General features: G+C 46.6%; 1 protein-coding gene across 1 annotated transcript in view; it reads left to right on the top strand.

The window, feature by feature from the left end:
• Window positions 1-2,316: 2,316 nt before the first annotated feature.
• Window positions 2,317-20,495, top strand: part of LOC123763189 (fibroblast growth factor receptor-like 1) — a gene marked incomplete at its 5' end in the record, with an annotated part of 31,585 nt that continues 13,406 nt past the window's right edge. Inside the window, 3 exon segments of the mRNA XM_069303117.1 lie at window positions 2,317-2,476; window positions 12,144-12,214; window positions 13,312-13,416. Coding sequence (XP_069159218.1) covers window positions 2,317-2,476; window positions 12,144-12,214; window positions 13,312-13,416 — 336 coding nt within the window.

Raw genomic sequence — 20,495 nt, 5'->3', positions numbered from 1 at the left:
AATTCTACAACTTCTTTGTTAAATTCTACAACTTCTTTTGTTGAATTCAACAACTTTCTTTGTTGAATTCAACAACTTCTTTGTTGAATTCTACAACTTCTTTTGTTGAATTCTACAACTTCTTTGTTGAATTCTACAACTTTCTTTGTTGAATTCTACAACTTCTTTTGTTGAATTCTACAACTTCTTTGTTGAATTCTACAACCTCTTCCTTCTGTGTAAATCGACTTGTTGAACACCCGTATTCCACAACCACGGGTCAGAGGTGACTCAGGGGGCAATTATGCACTTTTCCCGTCTAATTTGCATACTCTGCAACACGTCTTCAGTTCGAGATGAGGTTCGTAATGTGGCGAAGGTGGTGAGCGCTCCGGAATTGGCCCGAAATGTCTGGCAAACCATTTGACAGATATTTCTCCACATTTTTTGTGGAGAAATGTCCTGTTTGTGGTCTCGTGTAGTGGAGAGAGATTTGTGTTGTAGTTGATAGGTTGATGGTACTGTGTTTGTAGGGGGTAGGTGTTTGTAGGGGGGTAGGTGTTTGTAGGGGTAGGTGTTTGTAGGGGTAGGTGTTTGTAGGGGTAGGTGTTTGAAGGGGTAGGTGTTTGTAGGGGTAGGTGTTTGTAGGGGTAGGTGTTTGTAGGGGTAGGTGTTTGTAGGGGTAGGTGTTTGTAGGGGTAGGTGTTTGTAGGGGTAGGTGTTTGTAGGGGTAGGTGTTTGTAGCGGTAGGTGTTTGTAGGGGTAGGTGTTTGTAGTGGGTAGGTGTTTGTAGGGGTAGGTGTTTGAAGGGGTAGGCGTTTGTAGGGGTAGGTGTTTGAAGGGGTAGGTGTTTGAAGGGGTGGGTGTTCGTCCTGCAGCCCAAGTCAGTGGTCGCCAGCTGGGATAGGAGGGGACGGTGAACCACCAAAGGATGAACGAGCGCCTCCCCATTGTGTGCGCGAGACTTAACGACGCGTCGTTAAGCGTCGTTAAGTTGTGTCGAAGAAACTTGTCAGTGGCGAAGCCGGAAGCGCCTCCACTGCGGGTCCTTCTGTGTACCGGAGTTATAGATGTAGATAAAACAGGAATACCGGCGCTCAGAATCACGCTTCTGATTGGTGGGGTGGTCGAAACTGCCTCCTACAGGCCCGATTGGCTGGGATTGGCAGCCCCGAGAGTGGAGCGGTTCCACAGGAGACGCGACGCAATGTTGTTTATCAAGTCTACGTCGGTTGTAACTCTAGGTAAGAGTTGGATAACACACAGAAAACGGAGACTTCTTACAGGAGTAACTCTGGTGTTTTCCAAGAGTATCTTTGATCCGGTTCCAGGGGGACTTGCTTTGGCAGGCGCTGGCTAGTTGTCTCACTTGTCTTTTCGGCAGGGAAGGTTCAGGCTCGCGTAGGGAAGGTTCAGGCTCGCATAGGGACGATACAGGCTTGCGAAGGGACGGTACAGGCTTGCGTAGAGACGGTACAGGCTTGCGAAGGGACGGTACAGGCTCCCGTAAGGAAGCCACAGGTTCGCCAATACACGTAACTTGTTTGCTGTTGGATATCTATCCCTTTGAGCCTGAGAGAGACGGGTTCGGCCCCCCCCCCCATCTCTTACTTCACATAGTTTTGTTGTTCCATGATACATAGTTACGAATCTACGTATCATTCGTACTTGTCAACATTCGGGTGTTGGGAGCCCGGAACGGACCCGGGTGTCCCAACCACTGGGTGTTGAAACGACGCTTCAACAGCTGTGCATATTGTCGCTTCCGCCAGCTGATGCTGAATAGTTCTTGCAAGAGACAAAAGTCTGGCGATAGTTTGGGGAGCGTCGCACTGTTCCAGTCTTCAAGTCTAAAGTGAAATGTGTTTTGTTTTCAAAATGTTCTTCAAGTATGATATACATACATACATACAGAGAGAGAGAGAGAGAGAGAGAGAGAGAGAGAGAGAGAGAGAGAGAGAGAGAGAGAGTATCTGTCTGTATGAGGCTAGAGACCAGATACCTATGGCTTGCCTCGCCCTACTTTGCTGGGTGAATGGTCTGCGGTATGGGCCAGACATAGGCTCGTCGGCTTTAGTCCTTCTGACCAGCCTATGTCGGAAGGAATATATATATATAATTCATTCTATATATATATAATGATAGTCTCAAATATTTCTTGTGTCCTATTTCAGGGGTTATAGGTACCTATGAAAAGATCCATCAAGTACTTGAACAACCAGTTACGAAACCGCTGCATCTTCCCCAAATTACGTACATCATTATCTACATTTAATAAACAGCTTACGACTTTGGACTCTTGAGATATGTAATTGGAGGTGTTGGTGTGTGTTGCAGGGCGACGAGGTGATCCCGGAGGAGGGCTGGGAGCGGATGAGGCTACAAGGGAGGACTCTCAAGATTAAGGAAGTGACGGTGACGGATCAAGGCTTCTATATCTGCTCCGCTGTCAATGGCTTCGGCAAGGAGACGTTCACCATCTCTCTCAATGTTGTCGGTGAGTTGGGTGAGGGGTGAGGGGTGAGGGGTGAGGGGTGAGGGGTGAGGGAGAGGGGGTTGTCTCTCAGGTCAGGGGTGAGGGGTGAGGGGTGAGGGAGGGGGTTGTCTCTCAGGTCAGGGGTGAGGGGTGAGGGGTGAGGGAGGGGGTTGTCTCTCAGGTCAGGGGTGAGGGGTGAGGGGTGAGGGAGGGGGTTGTCTCTCAGGTCAGGGGTGAGGGGTGAGGGGTGAGGGAGGGGGTTGTCTCTCAGGTCAGGGGTGAGGGGTGAGGGGTGAGGGAGGGGGTTGTCTCTCAGGTCAGGGGTGAGGGGTGAGGGGTGAGGGAGGGTTGTCTCTCAGGTCAGGGGTGAGGGAGGGGGTTGTCTCTCACGTCATGGGTGAGGGAGGGGGTTGTCACTCACACCATGGGTGAGGGAGAGGGTTGTCTCTCACACCATGGGTGAGGGAGGGGGTTGTCACTCACACCATGGGTGAGGGAGAGGGTTGTCTCTCACACCATGGGTGAGGGAGAGGGTTGTCTCTCACACCATGGGTGAGGGAGAGGGTTGTCTCTCACACCATGGGTGAGGGAGAGGGTTGTCTCTCACACCATGGGTGAGGGAGAGGGTTGTCTCTCACACCATGGGTGAGGGAGAGGGTTGTCTCTCACACCATGGGTGAGGGAGAGGGTTGTCTCTCACACCATGGGTGAGGGAGAGGGTTGTCTCTCACACCATGGGTGAGGGAGAGGGTTGTCTCTCTCACACCATGGGTGATGGAGAGGGGTTGTCTCTCACACCATGGGTGAGGGAGAGGGTTGTCTCTCACACCATGGGTGAGGGAGAGGGTTGTCTCTCACACCATGGGTGAGGGAGGGGGTTGTCTCTCAGGTCAGGGGTGAGGGAGAGGGTTGTCTCTCTCACACCATGGGTGATGGAGAGGGGTTGTCTCTCTCACACCATGGGTGATGGAGAGGGGTTGTCTCTCTCACACCATGGGTGATGGAGAGGGGTTGTCTCTCTCACACCATGGGCGATGGAGAGGGGTTGTCTCTCTCACACCATGGGTGATGGAGAGGGGTTGTCTCTCTCACACCATGGGTGAGGGAGAGGGAGAGTGAGGCTAGTTCTGCTTAACCAATAAATTCCAGCAATTATAAGACGCCGACCCAAAGTCTACGGAACTCACACTCCACGTTTCACTAGGCAGGTCCACAGCTTCGATCCATTACAAATATTTGTGTATATATAATTTGTAATTTTGTTATGGCTTTCCTGTCAATGGAATCACGTTATAAAGACCCAACTGATTTGGCTATGTTTTCATAAAGGATTATTATTATTAGAGCGAAACCATGCTAGGGGGCCCCCCTCTTGTTAGGGGGGGGGGGGAAGCCCCCCTTGTTAGGGCAGCAGTGGTGGTAGTGGTAGAGGTTAGTTGTATCACCAGGTCAAGTGATTAGAACACAGCTATCGTAGCTTTGAGCACTGTGGAGTAGCACATATGACACTTGTTCTCCCTACACGCTTTCTTTCTCCCTCCCCCTCCTGTTCTTTCTCTCCCTACACTCTCCCTCTCCCTCCTCTCTCTCTCTCTTCCCTCTCCCTCCTCTCTCTCTCTCTCTTCCCTCTCCCTCCTCTCTCTCTCTCTTCCCTCTCCCTCCTCTCTCTCTCTCTTCCCTCTCTCTCTCTTCCCTCTCTCCTCCTGCTCCTCTCATACCGTCTACAGCACCTGAAACCCTTCCCTCCCCCCTGTCCCTCCTTCCCCGTCCATAGACAGATGCACCCGTCCGGACCTCGGTGGAGAGTGAGGGTTCATTTGGACAGTCGACGGTAAAATATTATGCAAGCTGGGACGGGTGCCTCCACCTCCGGAAGGACCCCCTGGAATATGGACCTCAAGGGGGGCTTCTGTGGGGTTCCGGGGCGTCGTAGGTTGAGGTCCTGGTGTGGTCCTGTGGAGTGGACAGGGCCTCACTTAGACCACCAGTCCTGGTGTGGTCCTGGGGGCCAGATTCACGAAGCAGTTATGCAAGCACTTACGAACCTGGGGCCAGATTCATGAAGCAGTTGCACAAGCACTTACGAACCTGGGGCCAAATTCATGAAGCAGTTCCACAAGCACTTACGAACCTGGGGCCAAATTCACGAAGCACTTACTCAAGCACTTACGAACCTGGGGCCAGATTCACGAAACACTTACGCAAGCACTTACGAACCTGGGACCAGATTGACGAAGCAGTTACGCAAGCACTTACGAACCTGGGGCCAAATTCACGAAGCAGTTACGCAAGTACTTACGAACCTGGGGCCAGATTCACGAAGCAGTTACACAAGCACTTACGAACCTGTCCATCTTTCCTCAATCTTTGACGGCTTTGGTTACATTTATTAAACAGTTTACAAGCATGAAAACTTGCCAATCAACTGTTGTTATTGTTATAAACAGCCTCCTGGTGCTTCGGAGCTCATTAACTGTTTAATAATTGTAAACAAAGCCGCCGAAGATTGAGAAAAGATGGACAGGTTCGTAAGTGCTTGCGTAACTGCTTCGTGAATCTGGCCCCAGGTTCGTAAGTGCTTGCGTAACTACTTCGTGAATCTGGCCCCAGGTTCGTAAGTGCTTGCGTTACTACTTCGTGAATCTGGCCCCAGGTTCGTAAGTGCTTGCGTAACTACTTCGTGAATCTGGCCCCAGGTTCGTAAGTGCTTGCGTAACTACTTCGTGAATCTGGCCCCAGGTTCGTAAGTGCTTGCGTAACTACTTCGTGAATCTGGCCCCAGGTTCGTAAGTGCTTGCGTAACTACTTCGTGAATCTGGGCCCTCTACACTGCTGATGTGGTGAATTAGAATGCTATACAGACTCCACTGTCTGTATAGCATTCTAAGTTTCTATGAAACATAGAAACATTCTATGTTTCTTTATAGTTCCTTTGTGCATTGTCTGTTTAGCAGTTTCGTATGTTCTTGATTTTGCTTTTTTTGTTTGTGTGTGTTAACCTGTATCTTACAGGACGAGTACTAGCTCTTGGGCCCCAGTCTTTCAGCCAACCGTCTTGGCCTTGTGGCATAACCTTGCTCTTGAAATTAGGTCATGAGTTAGCATCAATTGCGTCCTTTTATCTCAGTCTTTCCCTTTCATTCAAGAAGCTATACGAGAGAGAGTTCCTCTTGGTGTCTACACATCTTCCAAGGCATCCTGTCCCTCTATTTACCTTTTGTTCACACACGTTAGTGACTGAACAGATCCACAGGAGCCGTTCATTGTTCAATGATATATTGAATGTTCAATGATATATTCAATGATCTCATTGGTTCATTCATATCACGATAATGTGATTTCTCTATGTTAGTGACTAGTATATAGCCATATGTAATGATATATAATCATTATATATAATGATATATAATGATATATGACCATAACATATATCAATCGTACGGTAAACTATTTAAATAAACGTGCCTCTTTCTCCCCCAATATGTTATTTAATTGGTGTAATTAACGTTGCGCAACACAGGGGGCGTCAAATGAAGCTGTAATTATCGTTAATTGCATAATTTGCATAATATATATATATATATATATATATATATATATATATATATACGGGTGTTGAAGCTCCTTGTCCCCCTCCTCCCCCCCTTTACTCTCTGATCCATTCATCTTTCATTTGGATAGTTATTGGTGGAGGTTAGTGTATAGGTAACCACTTCCTCAAGTGGTTGTTTGGTGAGAACTGCCTTGTTTGGTAAGGGTCGTGGGTAGTACTCTGTTACACACAGGGAGCCGGTTGGCCGAGCGGACAGCACGCTGGACTTGTGATCCTGTGGTCCTGGGTTCGATCCCAGGCGCCGGCGAGAAACAATGGGCAGAGTTTCTTTCACCCTATGCCCCTGTTACCTAGCAGTAAAATAGGTACCTGGGTGTTAGTCAGCTGTCACGGGCTGCTTCCTGGGGGTGGAGGCCTGGTCGAGGACCGGGCCGCGGGGACACTAAAAAGCCCCGAAATCATCTCAAGATAACCTCAAGAAGATAGTAACGACCATTGCTCGTGTGTAGGGGTGGTGATTGGGCTGTAACTGTCGAGTGGTGGTGATTGGGCTGTAACTGTCGAGTGGTGGTGATTGGGCTGTAACTGTCGAGTGGTGGTGATTGATGTTGTGGGAGTGGTGGTGAAGAGTTGAGGCTGGTAGTTACCTTGGTGGTTGCGGGGGGGGGGGGGGGGGGTGGTAGTTACAGTGATGGTTACACACTGAGCTTAGTCTCTCTCTTGAAGTGAGAGAAGTGAGAGGGAAGTGAGAGAACACCTAGTAAATATTGACGTCCTTACACGCGTCCCAGAAATAATGAGATACACACTTGAAGTGTTTTGGAGGAGAGAGAGAAGGAGGAGGAGGAGGTAACGAAGCAAGACGTGAAGGTTAGGCTAGGACTCAAGTGTTGTGAGAGAGAGAGAGAGAGAGAGAGAGAGAGAGAGAGAGAGAGAGAGAGAGAGAGAGAGAGAGCCAGACAGACAGAGACAGAGAGAGAAACTTGCTTTCCAAGTTATCTTCACGATCCAGATGCAGGTCGACCTGAGAAGCAATAATCACTGATGAGTCTTAACAATACCACAGTCAGCACGAGGCTATTAATGACTGAGCGGCTTGAGTTGTGGCTGAGCGCCTTGAGTTATGGCTTCCAACCTCTGGTAATCCACGAAGTTGGGGGCCAGAACATTGGCCTTTGACACCTCTGCGGTGTTGGAGGTTCTGATCTTCTGACCAGTCCAATCACACTAGATTGGAACGCATCAACCTTCCAAGCAAGAGAAGCCAGACCATTGATGATAGTTCTGAGGACGATAAATAAGCAGCTAAGACTTTTATCACCCTCTTTATCGCCTCTCTCCCTCTTCCACTCGTCTTCCCCTTGATTTCGTTTAATTCTCTCTCTCTCTCTCCTCTCTCTCTCTCTCTCTCTCTCTCTCTCTCTCTCTCTCTCTCTCTCTCTCTCTCTCTCTCTCTCTCTCTCTCTCTCTCTCTCTCTCTCTCTCTTCCCTCACCCTTTTCAATCTCTCACCCTCACCCTTGCAACGTTGTCTTATCCTTGCAATAGTTAAGGTTACTGCACAGTTTGGTGTAATAGTGCTGCTGAACTCTGAACTCTGCAATGTTGACTATATATATATATATATATTTATATATATATATATATATATATATATATATATATATATATATATATATATATATATATATATATATATATATATATATATATATATATATATATATAGACAGTCAAGGTCCGAGTTAAGAGATTAGATCGTGTTTTAAGGAGCTGTATCTTGTCTCAAGTGATTGGGGTCCTTATCAAGAGATTCAATTTAAAGAATTCGATTCTGTATCAGGAGATTGGATCCCAAGACTGGAGAGAATGGCGGGTTGTACTTATTAAGGACACGCGTTCTAGGTTTGAATACAGTCATAATGACTGTACAGTGAGACTGGTGTAATTGACAGTCATGATTCCTGACCAATAGAGAGAGTCTTGGATGTTTGGAGCATCGAACCAGCGTCGTGCGTCTCCCCCGGCGCATGGCATACCCATGTAGCCACACTGTGCTGGAGGCTACACCACCTGGAGTGTGGTTGGGCTCGTTATATAGGCCTATGGAGCCAGCGAGCTGGTAGGCCTATCCAAAATTTCCAGTCAGTAGCGTACACTGTGGGTCTAGGTGATGGGAGTTTTCCCATCAAACCCGCTCTTTAAAAGCACAGTTTAATCATAATAACATCGAGACTAAAGCAGAAGCGAAAAAGTAACCGGGAAAAAGGAGGAAACCCCACCTCCATTTCAAACTTTGACCCAAATATCAGAGTAACAAGGTTATCGCGAATAACCGAACTCAATTACGGGCTTACCATAGCCCGTGTTTATGTTTGTAAGCAATATTGCAAACAGCTGGAAAACTGTTGCAAATCTCTCAACTCTAGACTTCTTGAGAGTCGGGGAATAGGGGCTGATCCTTCTCACAAGGGAGGTCAACTTGGGGTCAACTATGTGTACGGTCCTATGATAGTTCCATACCACCCATGTGTCATCTTCCATAGCCAGGTGAGGCAGACCCTGGGCGTCTGATTTCCATCCTTAAGGCATTCTCTGCTGTAAATAATTTACTGTGAAGTTCATAATGTTATAAATATTTCGGCGACAAAAGATAACTTGGTCAGAATTAATTATTTTCTTCAGAGATTTTTGCGTTTTTTTTTTAACATTGATTATTTTGCGTTGCTTAAATATGAATGATACTTTTATTTAATAAGGCTCAGTTACTTAGTAATGTATGCAGATTGTGATTATATGCTGATGGTTTAAGTAGTTGGGTTATTAAGGATAATATTCTCACTTAGGACCTAACTTTAGGGTAAATAGTTTAGGAGAGTTATAGCTCCCTCGAGTTAGTTGGTTTTCTCTCTGTCTCTGTCTCTCTCTCTCTCTCTCTCTCTCTCTCTCTCTCTCTCTCTCTCTCTCTCTCTCTCTCTCTGTCTCTCTCTCTCTCTCTCTCTCTCTCTCTCTCTCTCCCTCTCTCTCTCCCTCTCTCTCTCTCTCTCTCTCTCTCTCTCTCTCTCTCTCTCTCTCTCTCTCTGTCTCTGTCTCTGTCTCTCTCTCTCTCTCTCTCTCTCTCTCTCTCTCTCTCTCTCTCTCTCTCTCTCTCTCTCTCTCTCTCTCTCTCTCTCTCTCTCTCTCTCTCTCTCTCTCTCTCCCCCTCTAAACAAAGACCACAATTCCATACCAATATCACTAATAAACTCCAAATTTAAACCACCACCTACGGGCTGTTATCCAACATCAACTCACACGAAGCCCGCCCTTAGAAACCAGTAAGCACATTTAACAACCTCACTATTACTTTTCACTACAATAAACGCTATTTAAAATTAGTTACCAAGATCTAGAATGCCCAAGGAGCATTCAATTGCACATTTTTACGTTTATCTTCGTGCAAGTGGGAGATATTTGGGTGCGAATGGGAGGTGGAGAGACGAAGGGCAAGAAGAGGTCAAATAGAAGAGGAAGAAGAGGTAGGAGAAGAGGGAGAGGGATGAGGAGAAAGAAGTAGTGAGGAAGGAGAGCCAATACATGCCCCTGCCTGTCTCATTTACATAATTCATTAACTCCCAAAACATTTCTTCCGACAGGACCTGATATTAAGAAGCTGAGGAGGAGGAGGAGGAGGAGAGGGTGTACTGAGCCCTGCTGGGGTCTGTGTCTGGGTGTAGGACAGTTGCTGGGGTCTGTGTCTGGGTGTAGGAGACTGCTGGGGTCTGTGTGTGGGTGTAGGACAGTTGCTGGGGTCTGTGTCTGGGTGTAGGACAGTTGCTGGGGTCTGTGTGTGGGTGTAGGACAGTTGCTGGGGTCTGTGTGTGGGTGTAGGACAGTTGCTGGGGTCTGTGTGTGGGTGTAGAACAGTTGCTGGGGTCTGTGTGTGGGAGTAGGACAGTTGCTGGGGTCTGTGTGTGGGTGTAGAACAGTTGCTGGGGTCTGTGTGTGGGTGTAGAACAGTTGCTGGGGTCTGTGTGTGGGTGTAGAACAGTTGCTGGGGTCTGTGTGTGGGTGTAGAACAGTTGCTGGGGTCTGTGTGTGGGTGTAGGACAGTTGCTGGGGTCTGTGTGTGGGTGTAGGAGACTGTTGGGGTCTGTGTGTGGGTGTAGGAGACTGCTGGGGTCTGTGTGTGGGTGTAGGACAGTTGCTGGGGTCTGTGTGTGGGTGTAGGAGACTGCTGGGGTCTGTGTGTGGGTGTAGGACAGTTGCTGGGGTCTGTGTGTGGGTGTAGGACAGTTGCTGGGGTCCGTGTGTGGGTGTAGAACACTTGCTGGGGTCTGTGTCTGGGTGTAGGAGACTGTTGGGGTCTGTGTGTGGGTGTAGGACAGTTGCTGGGGTCCGTGTGTGGGTGTAGAACACTTGCTGGGGTCTGTGTCTGGGTGTAGGAGACTGTTGGGGTCTGTGTGTGGGTGTAGAACAGTTGCTGGGGTCTGTGTGTGGGTGTAGGACAGTTGCTGGGGTCTGTGTGTGGGTGTAGGACAGTTGCTGGGGTCTGTGTGTGGGTGTAGAACAGTTGCTGGGGTCCGTGTGTGGGTGTAGAACAGTTGCTGGGGTCTGTGTGTGGGTGTAGGACAGTTGCTGGGGTCTGTGTGTGGGTGTAGGACAGTTGCTGGGGTCTGTGTGTGGGTGTAAGACAGTGCTGGGGTCTGTGTGTGGGTGTAGAACAGTTGCTGGGGTCTGTGTGTGGGTGTAGACAGTTGCTGGGTTCTGTGTGTGGGTGTAAGACAGTGCTGGGGTCTGTGTGTGGGTGTAGGACAGTTGCTGGGGTCTGTGTGTGGGTGTAGAACAGTTGCTGGGGTCTGTGTGTGGGTGTAGGACAGTGCTGGGGTCTGTGTGTGGGTGTAGGAGACTGTTGGGGTCTGTGTGTGGGTGTAGGACAGTTGCTGGGGTCTGTGTGTGGGTGTAGAACAGTTGCTGGGGTCTGTGTGTGGGTGTAGGACAGTGCTGGGGTCTGTGTGTGGGTGTAGGAGACTGTTGGGGTCTGTGTGTGGGTGTAGGACAGTTGCTGGGGTCTGTGTGTGGGTGTAGAACAGTTGCTGGGGTCTGTGTGTGGGTGTAGGACAGTGCTGGGGTCTGTGTGTGGGTGTAGGAGACTGTTGGGGTCTGTGTGTGGGTGTAGGACAGTTGCTGGGGTCTGTGTGTGGGTGTCGAACAGTTGCTGGGGTCTGTGTGTGGGTGTAGAACACTGCTGGGGTCTGTGTGTGGGTGTAGGACAGTTGCTGGGGTCTGTGTGTGGGTGTTGAACAGTTGCTGGGGTCTGTGTGTGGGTGTAGGAGACTGTTGGGGTCTATGTGTGGGTGTAGGACAGTTGCTGGGGTCTGTGTGTGGGTGTAGAACAGTTGCTGGGGTCTGTGTGTGGGTGTAGAACACTGCTGGGGTCTGTGTGTGGGTGTAGGACAGTTGCTGGGGTCTGTGTGTGGGTGTAGGACAGTTGCTGGGGTCTGTGTGTGGGTGTAGGACAGTTGCTGGGGGGTCGGAAGAAAGGGGGGGGAGAGTTGGGGTGTTTCTATAACGCAAATAGATTCAATGTTTTGGTAATGATAATAAAAAAATGAAAATTTTTATTAAAGAACTTTCAAATGAAAAAAATTTCCAGTAATTAAATATGTAACTACATCATTTGTCCCATTGGTCTCTAAACATTACGTTGTCAACATTAGTAACGATTCGTAATTACATTTATAAGTGCTATATATATATTACTATTATAAGTCCTGTATAATACAGTTATAAGTGCAGTATAATACTATAATAAGTCCTGTATAATACAATTATACGTGTTTAATACAATTATATGTTCCATGCAAATAGAATTATGTCTTATATAATACAATTATGTCCTATATGATACAATTATAAGTGCTATATAATACAATTATGAGTCATTACAATTATTAGTCCTATATAAACAATTATAAGAACTATATAATACAATTATATCCTATATGTATATATATGCTATATATGTGCCATGTAAATGGAGTTATAAGGGCGGAAATTGTGTATTATAATAGTGAGTATAATGAGTATAGTGAGTATAGTGAGTATAGTGAGTATAGTGAGTACAGTGAGTATTGAGGTACGTGAATATCCACAGATCCCTTGGCAGGACCTGGGTCTTCTTCATCAGCTGTGGGGCCCGGCGGATTGGCGCCAGAATTCACTCAGGTGAGACACCCCATGTCAACGCCTTTTCCAGATTTGATGGAAGCTCAGTATAGGGACTCTGGACGGAACGTGTATGATATATGGACTGTTGACCAGACCACACACTAGAAGGTGAAGAGACGACGACGTTTCGGTCCGTCCTGGACCATTCTCAAGTCGATTGGGACTGGAGAATGGTCTCAATCGATTTTAGAATGGTTCGGGACGGGTCGAAACGTCGTCGTCCCTTCACTGTCTAGTGTATGTGGTTTGGTCAACATATTTCAGCCATGTTATTGTGACTCCTCGTCTGCATATATGTGGACTGTTCGACCCGTCAAACCATAGTTTGCTATTCTGATGACCATGACAGGAAGTGTGAAACAGCCTAGTTATAAGTCTAAATGTCCCATAGGCTTAAATAAGGTATCGTAGGCCTAGTCTAATACATATATGTACTATACTGCTAGCAAAAATTGGGTTAGGTTCTTAATTGCTTGTTTAATCAGGATCTCTAAAAAAAATAAAAAAAAACGTGGAATAATTTTTAATTACATATTAATATTTTGTATTTTCGTCCATACTTGATACCTGATATCTTGATACCTGATATCTTGATACCTGATATCTTGATACCTGATATCTTGATACCTGATATCTTGATACCTGATATCTTGATACCTGATAACGTGATACATGATATCTTGATACCTGATATCTTGATACCTGATATCTTGATACCCGATATCTTGATACATGATATCTTGATACCCGATATCTTGATACATGATATCTTGATACCTGATATCTTGATACATGATATCTTGATACCTGATACCTTGATACCTGTAACTTGCGTTAGTTTCTGTCATCTTTGGGGGACAGGTTCATTAATACTGTCTCTTAGAGTCTTTAAATTAGAATATAATATTCACATGTTTTATTTGATCAAATTTGCGTTTCTAAATTGGATTTTTTTTTGTTCTATGTCTGTTCGACTTTGATGGTGACGTGGCTGTGACGTTCTGGCGACGTTGGCTGTGACGTTCTGGCGACGTTGGCTGTGACGTTCTGGCGACGTTGGCTGCGACGGTCTGGCGACGTTGACCGTGACGCAGCTCTTGCCCCCGGTGCCTGGCAAGATCGACAAGCCAGTGGGCCACAATGTCAAGCTTAAGTGTCAAGTGACTGGAGTGCCAGAGCCGACTGTCACTTGGTTCAAGGTAGGTGAAGGTCTGCCACCTGTGTCATATGGTAGGTGCCATCTGTGGGTGGTGTCAGAGGCTGTGGTCACCACTGTGGGTGGTGTCAGAGGCTGTGATCACCACTGTGGGGGGTGTCAGATACCGAACATATAAGATAACCACGAAGATAACCTCGATAACAGTGTCATATATCATGCTGAGTTTTTTTGTAGTCGTGGATGATATTGTGTGTGTGAGAGAGAGAGAGAGAGAGAGAGAGAGAGAGAGAGAGAGAGAGAGAGAGAGAGAGAGAGAGAGAGAGAGAGAGAGAATTACTAACCCCCCTCTAGTAATTTCAGCAACAAAATTCTGTGTTATTTGTTCAGTCATGAATACAAATGGTTGGATTACCAGCGGGAAACTGCCGCAGGCAAACTATATGGCACTTCCGCCCGTGTGCCATAGTCTGCCATACCTGCTAACCCCTCTATCTTAAACCGTAGCTATCAGCCCCTACCCCAATCCATCCCATCATCCATCTTCACCCCTCCAAGCAGGATGAAGATGGAGTCAAGTCGTTCAAGTCAATCGACTTGAGAATGGTCCAGGACGGACCGAAACGTCGTCTCTTCACTTTCTAGTGTGTGGTCTGGTTAACAAGATGGAGTCACTTGTGTGTCAGAGCCTTCATATACTCTGTCCACTATTTCATAAATATGGCGTTGTTCCTTGAGGTAATTCCCTGAATGACAGTCTGATCTAACAGACTGTTGGACGCAGCCGCAGAATGAATGATCGCTGATGGAGTAATGGGCTTAAGAAAGGCACAATTACCCTTTTATAAGGATTGGAAACCATTGATATCAAACAGGTATGATATCAATCTTAATGGTGTACTTCGAATTAGGTTCGAACCCTCATCACGGCCCTTGTGGATTTGTTCATTTAATGGTGTACGTTTATTGGCTGCCCTGATAGTGTCTAAATGATACTATCTCACCATCTTTATCTCCAAGTTTTATTTGAGTCTGGGCCGTCGGATATCATACCAATGCTCTTGCTATCAGTAATATCAGTGTCCTCACTATAAGTAATATCAGTGCCCTCACTATCAGTAATATCAGTGTCCTCGCTATTAGCTATATCAGTGTCCTCACTATCAGCTATATCAGTGTCCTCGCTATCAACAATACTAATATAGTGCATTATTATGAGAACCCTTCCTGATATCTGAAGGGAGAGGAGATAGCAGAGTATGACTCCTAGCTCATCCTGTGATTCCTAGCTCACCCTGTGAGCTAGGAGAGAGGGGGGGGCCAGAGAGAGGGGGGGGGGGCCACTCTGGTGCAACTCGCAGGGAAATTGGATTGCATAGAGCAATTTTCCAGCTTAGAGAAGATTTATTTAAAGTTGAGAGGTGTTTTATATTGCTTTAGCAAAGCCGCTGGTTAGGCAGTCAAGATGGCGCTCGTGAGGGGACCAAAAACGCTATGATAGATTTGTATATATATATATATATATATATATATATATATATATATATATATATATATATATATATATATATATATATATATATATATATATATATTGGTGTATACTGGCAGCAGGTTTTCTTTCAAACATGTTTCATTGAATATGACCGCATATTCTGTATTTATTATTTTCTGGTTTAGGGCTTCTATCCCTCTAACTATTTTCTTAGCATCAGGGCTTAATTGGAATAGGAGTTCTCCAAAACTCATTTTCGTACTTTTAAGGTGAAGAAAAGAAGTGATTTACTATAGAGTGTATTACACTTATTTGTATAATTTGCACGACGTTTCGAACCTCCATGGTTCATTCTCAAGTGAACAGATCTTACAATACTAGTTGATTTTATACCCGCATTAGGTCAGGTGATAATACAATGAAGGTGAAAAACATGGGGGGATACATAAGGGATAAACATAGGGGCTGCAGAAGGCTTATTGGCCCATACAAGGCATCTCCTATCTAAACACAAAGATTAATCCAGTGTAATTGGCCAATTACACTGGATTAATCTTTGTGTTTAGATAGGAGATGCCTTGTATGGGCCAATAAGCCTTCTGCAGCCCCTATGTTTATCCCTTATGTATCCCCCCATGTTTTTCACCTTCATTGTATTATCACCTGACCTAATGCGGGTATAAAATCAACTAGTATTGTAAGATCTGTTCACTTGAGAATGAACCATGGAGGTTCGAAACGTCGTGCAAATTATACAAATAAGTGTAATACACTCTATAGTAAATCACTTCTTTTCTTCACCTTAAAAGTACGAAAATGAGTTTTGGAGAACTCCTATTTCAATTAAGCCCTGATGCTAAGAAAATAGTTAGAGGGATAGAAGCCCTAAACCAGAAAATAATAAATACAGAATATGCGGTCATATTCAATGAAACATATATATATATATATATATATATATATATATATATATATATATATATATATATATATATATATATATATATATATATCAGTGGTTTCGTGGTGTGCTTCATTGAAGCCTTTTATCATTATAAAGTATATTCTATGCTTCATTTCACGTTGCCTTTTCGTAAATATGTAAAATGGCAAGAGTGGCATTAAGAAAAGAACACACGTATGTAGGCAGGATCACATATGGAGCCGTCTGTCCTCTTAAAGGTTTCCGAACGTCAAGAAAACGGTCGGTTTAAAGTGGTCTCTCCTAACCTATGCCAGAGGACCCACAACAGAAAACGGGGCAGTACGTCACTTTCGCCAGCCGCTTCCATGTTCTAGTACGATAATTTTTGGCCTCAGGTAACGCATACGAGCGGAAAGCGACGTTCTGTGTAAGATGGCAGGTTGGGTTAGTGATAGGCATCCGTCAGTCTCAGGAGACTATGGAGTTGGGCTCTGGTTGTCGGTCTGGAGTGGCCTCTCCAGGGCGCAAAGCCAGGGTAGGTTGATACAGGGGGGGAGAAGCTGTTACCCATGCAGCAGGTCCCCCCCCCCTCTCCAGGGCGCAAAGCCAGGGTAGGTTGATACAGGGGGGGAGAAGCTGTTACCCATGCAGCAGGTCCCCCCCCTCTCCAGGGCGCAAAGCCAGGGTAGGTTGATACAGGGGGGGAGAAGCTGTTACCCATGCAGCAGGTCCCCCCCGCCTCTCCAGGGTGCAAAGCCAGGGTACGTTGATACGGGGGGGTTAATCTTTGACACCCGTTTGTCTTGGTCAGCCCATATTTCTTACCTCCGCGCTGAATGCTCTAAGGCCCTTTCCCTCCTTAAGGTTTTGTCCCATACTTCTTGGGGGGCGGATAGGCTTACGCTCCTCTCTCTACATTCCTCACTGGTCCTGTCAAAACTCAATTATAGTTGCCCTGCTTACTCGTCCACTTCTCCTTCTACTCTTCTCCATCTTGATGCTTTGCACCATGCTGGGTTGCGCCTCAGTTCTGGTGCCTTTCGTTCGACTCCCGCCCTCAGCTTGTATGTTGACACTGGCTTCCTGTCTCTCCAGGACCGCTGTGATCGCTACTGTCTTCGCTATCTTGCGCTGTCCTTACAACATCCTTCCTCTCGCCTCTGTCGTGCTTTAACTTTTACCCCTCCTGCGGTTCCTGTTCCTCTTCACCACCTCCCTCTTTCTGTCTGGCTATCTCGCTTACATGCCTCTCTTTCCATTCGTCTTTCTCATATTTCTCCTCGTATTGTTCCTTCCTTGCCTCCGTGGAGAGTCCCCCTTCCGAAGTTTTGTACATCCTTGACCCGCATTACTAAAGCCTTATCCTTGAGCACTTTTCTTCACACTTCCACTCTATTTCCATCTTCACCGATGGGTCTAAGTCTGTGGAAGGTGTGGGCTACTCTGTTGTTTTTCCTGATCATACTTATATGTGTCGCTTACCTCCGGAGACTAGCATCTTCACAGCAGAGCTTTATGCTATTCTCTATGCTCTTCGTCTCCTGCTTTCTAGTTGTCAATCCTCCTTTGTGGTTGTCATTGACTCTCGTAGTGCCCTCATGGCTCTTGGATCCTTTAATCCCGTCCATCCTGTTGTCGTCGAAATTCAACAATGGCTGTTTCTTATCTCTAGTAAATTTAAATCCGTGGAGTTTTGCTGGGTTCCCAGCCATGTTGGTGTTTCTTTAAATGAGCGTGCTGATGCTGCCGCTAAGGAAGCTATCCGCTCTTGTCCCATTTCCCGCAAAAGTATTCCTTTTTCCAACTTTTATCCGGTTATTCATTCCTCAATCCTTGCCCGTTGACAGGGTTGTTGGTAACAAACTGCATACTCTTAAGCGTTGTGTCCCCGTAGCCTTCCTCCTGCCCCCGTAGCAGTGGGAAACAGCTCTAGCGTGGTTGCGTCTTGGCTATACTCGCTTAACTCACGGTCACTTAATGGAGCGCCGCTCAGCTCCTTATTGTCCAAATTGCATTGACCCTCTTACGGTCGTGCATATCCTTGTTGAATGTCCTGACTTCCAGGACGAGCGTGTGTCTTGCTTTCCGACCGTCCCTCGCAGTCACTTGTCCCTCTATAGAATTCTTGGTGAATCGGAAACTTTTGATATCGTTCGCCTTATGCGTTTTTGTTCTCGTATTGGCATCCTTGGTGATATTTCGCGCCCTCTGATTATCCCGCACATTTGATGGTGCTACATAGCCTTCCCGGTTTGGTGCCTTCTTTTGATAATTACTTACTTCTATAAACTCAAAACAGATAATCCATACCTAAAATCCTGCTCTGTAAGGAGGTATGATATCCTGCTCTGTATTGAACAAAGACATCATCTAATTATCTAAGGCATCGCACTCCTTAATGGGAACTTTGGTCATATAATACTGTTGTTATATACACGGGATCCCTGCTGGCAGAGCAGTTGAGAGCATGGGAGATTGTTTATGGTGGGAGGACTAGTTGTTGTGGACTAGGCTTCCATCTCCTCCCACAGTGGGCGGCCATAGTTAGGAAGAGGCTTCCTCCACCTCCCACAGTGGGCGGCCACACACCCACCCCATTACGCTGGAGCCCAAACAACTCTCCTGGGGATGAAGAAAGTGTTACCAGCTCAAATTTACGATATTAACAGGAATCCTTAAATGGTTATCGTCTTAAGTGGCAAACTTAGAGAACTGGTTTACTGTATTTTTAACCCTGTGTTTGTGTGTGTGTGTGTGTGTGTGTGTGTGTGTGTGTGTGTGTGTGTGTGTGTGTGTGCGTGTGTGCTCACCTAATTGTACTCACCTAATTGTGCTTGCGGGGGATGAGCTTTGGCTCTTTGGTCCCGCCTCTCAACCGTCAATTAAATGGTGTACAGATTCCTGAGCCTACTGGGCTCTATCATATCTACATTTGAAACTGTGTATGGAGTCAGCCTCCACCACATCACTTCCTAGTGCATTCCATTTACTAACTACTCTGACACTGAAAAAGTTCTTTCTAACGTCTCTGTGGCTCATTTGGGTACTCAGCTTCCACCTGTGTCCCCTTGTTCGCGTCCCACCAGTGTTGAATAGTTCATCCTTGTTTACCCGGTCGATTCCCCTGAGGATTTTGTAGGTTGTGATCATGTCCCCCCTTACTCTTCTGTCTTCCAGTGTCGTAAGGTGCATTTCCCGCAGCCTTTCCTCATAACTCATGCCTCTTAGTTCTGGGACTAGTCTAGTAGCATACCTTTGGACTTTTTCCAGCTTCGTCTTGTGCTTGACAAGGTACGGGCTCCATGCTGGGGCCGCATACTCCAGGATTGGTCTTACATATGTGGTGTGTGTGTGTATGTGTGTGCGTGCATTGTATTTGCAACATTTACTTATTATTTAATGTATTATTTAAGATGCTATATATATTACATGCAGTCTGATGTGTAATGGTTAATGACAAATAATACAACTGTATGATAAAAGGTATACCCCCAAAATACAGTGATGTAGTTGTCATAAATCTACTGTAGTTGTTTTACAAAGTAACAATACATCTGCCCAGAGTATATAGATCTTGAATATTTAATTCTGCCTACAGGTATTCTGACAACGGAGTATAAACACCTGCACTGTATACTGCTGTATTCGCTATGTATACCGAGTATACATAGGTGATATACATGGTCTGGATTTAAACCTGTGGTGGTATTAATCATTGTTTCATCTCCGCGGATGGTGGATAATTTTTTTTGGCGCGCGAAGCTGTCCGCGCCATTGTTGTTTATGGCGGGAAACCCAGCGGGCAGCTCCAGGCTGGTGAAGCCGGGCGGGAAGGTCCCCACAGGCTGGTGAAACCGGGCGGGAAGGTCCCACAGGCTGGTGCAGCCGAGCAGGAAGGTCCCACAGGCTGGTGCAGCCGAGCGGGAAGGCCCCACAGGCTGGTGAAGCCGAGCGGAAAGGCCCCACAGGCTGGTGAAGCCGAGCGGGAAGGCCCCACAGGCTGGTGAAGCCGAGCGGGAAGGCCCCACAGGCTGGTGAAGCCGAGCGGGAAGGCCCCACAGGCTGGTGAAGCCGAGCGGGAAGGCCCCACAGGCTGGTGCAGCCGAGCGGGAAGCCCGGCAGAAGACCGGGTGGAGGACCACTGCTCCACTGTGGCAATAACGCGTCATTCAAGCCTTCAAAACGCCCAATAATTATAATAATGAATCAAACCAGAGAGAGATGGATGGCGTGGGCGTAGAAGGGCGCCAGACAGGAGGACATGATTAACGACAGGAAGCTCATTCGGTTAATCATTATAGATTATTTACTGGCGAGGGAGGCTTCAGTCTACCACAGCCTACCAGTCAAACAGTCGAATGGTTCAGTCTAGTCAGTCAGGTTCTAGTAAGTCTACATGACTACCTGATTCGAGTCAGTCAGTCTGGAATGATTCAGTCTAATCAGTCAGGTCCTAGTAAGCCTAGCCTTACAGAAGAACCTTGAGGGCCAGGTATTTGAATCTGATTACATATTCAAAGACATCCACTATGGCAAAACGGAGGACCTACGACAAGCCTCCGGCTTCCTGTCCTCGTCGAGGCCACTAGGGTAAATATAATCGAGTAACTACACAACAAACCAGACAGCACTAGCAGGTAATCACTAACCACCGTAATTACCTATATGAGGCTGCCTGGGGTTAACAGCACTTGTATAACTA

Source organism: Procambarus clarkii, chromosome 49 (genome assembly GCF_040958095.1).
Source record: "Procambarus clarkii isolate CNS0578487 chromosome 49, FALCON_Pclarkii_2.0, whole genome shotgun sequence".
Classification (NCBI taxonomy): Eukaryota; Metazoa; Arthropoda; class Malacostraca; order Decapoda; family Cambaridae; genus Procambarus; species Procambarus clarkii.
The sequence above is the reverse complement of the archived record's forward strand: the minus strand, read 5'-3'. Positions and strand labels throughout refer to the sequence as shown.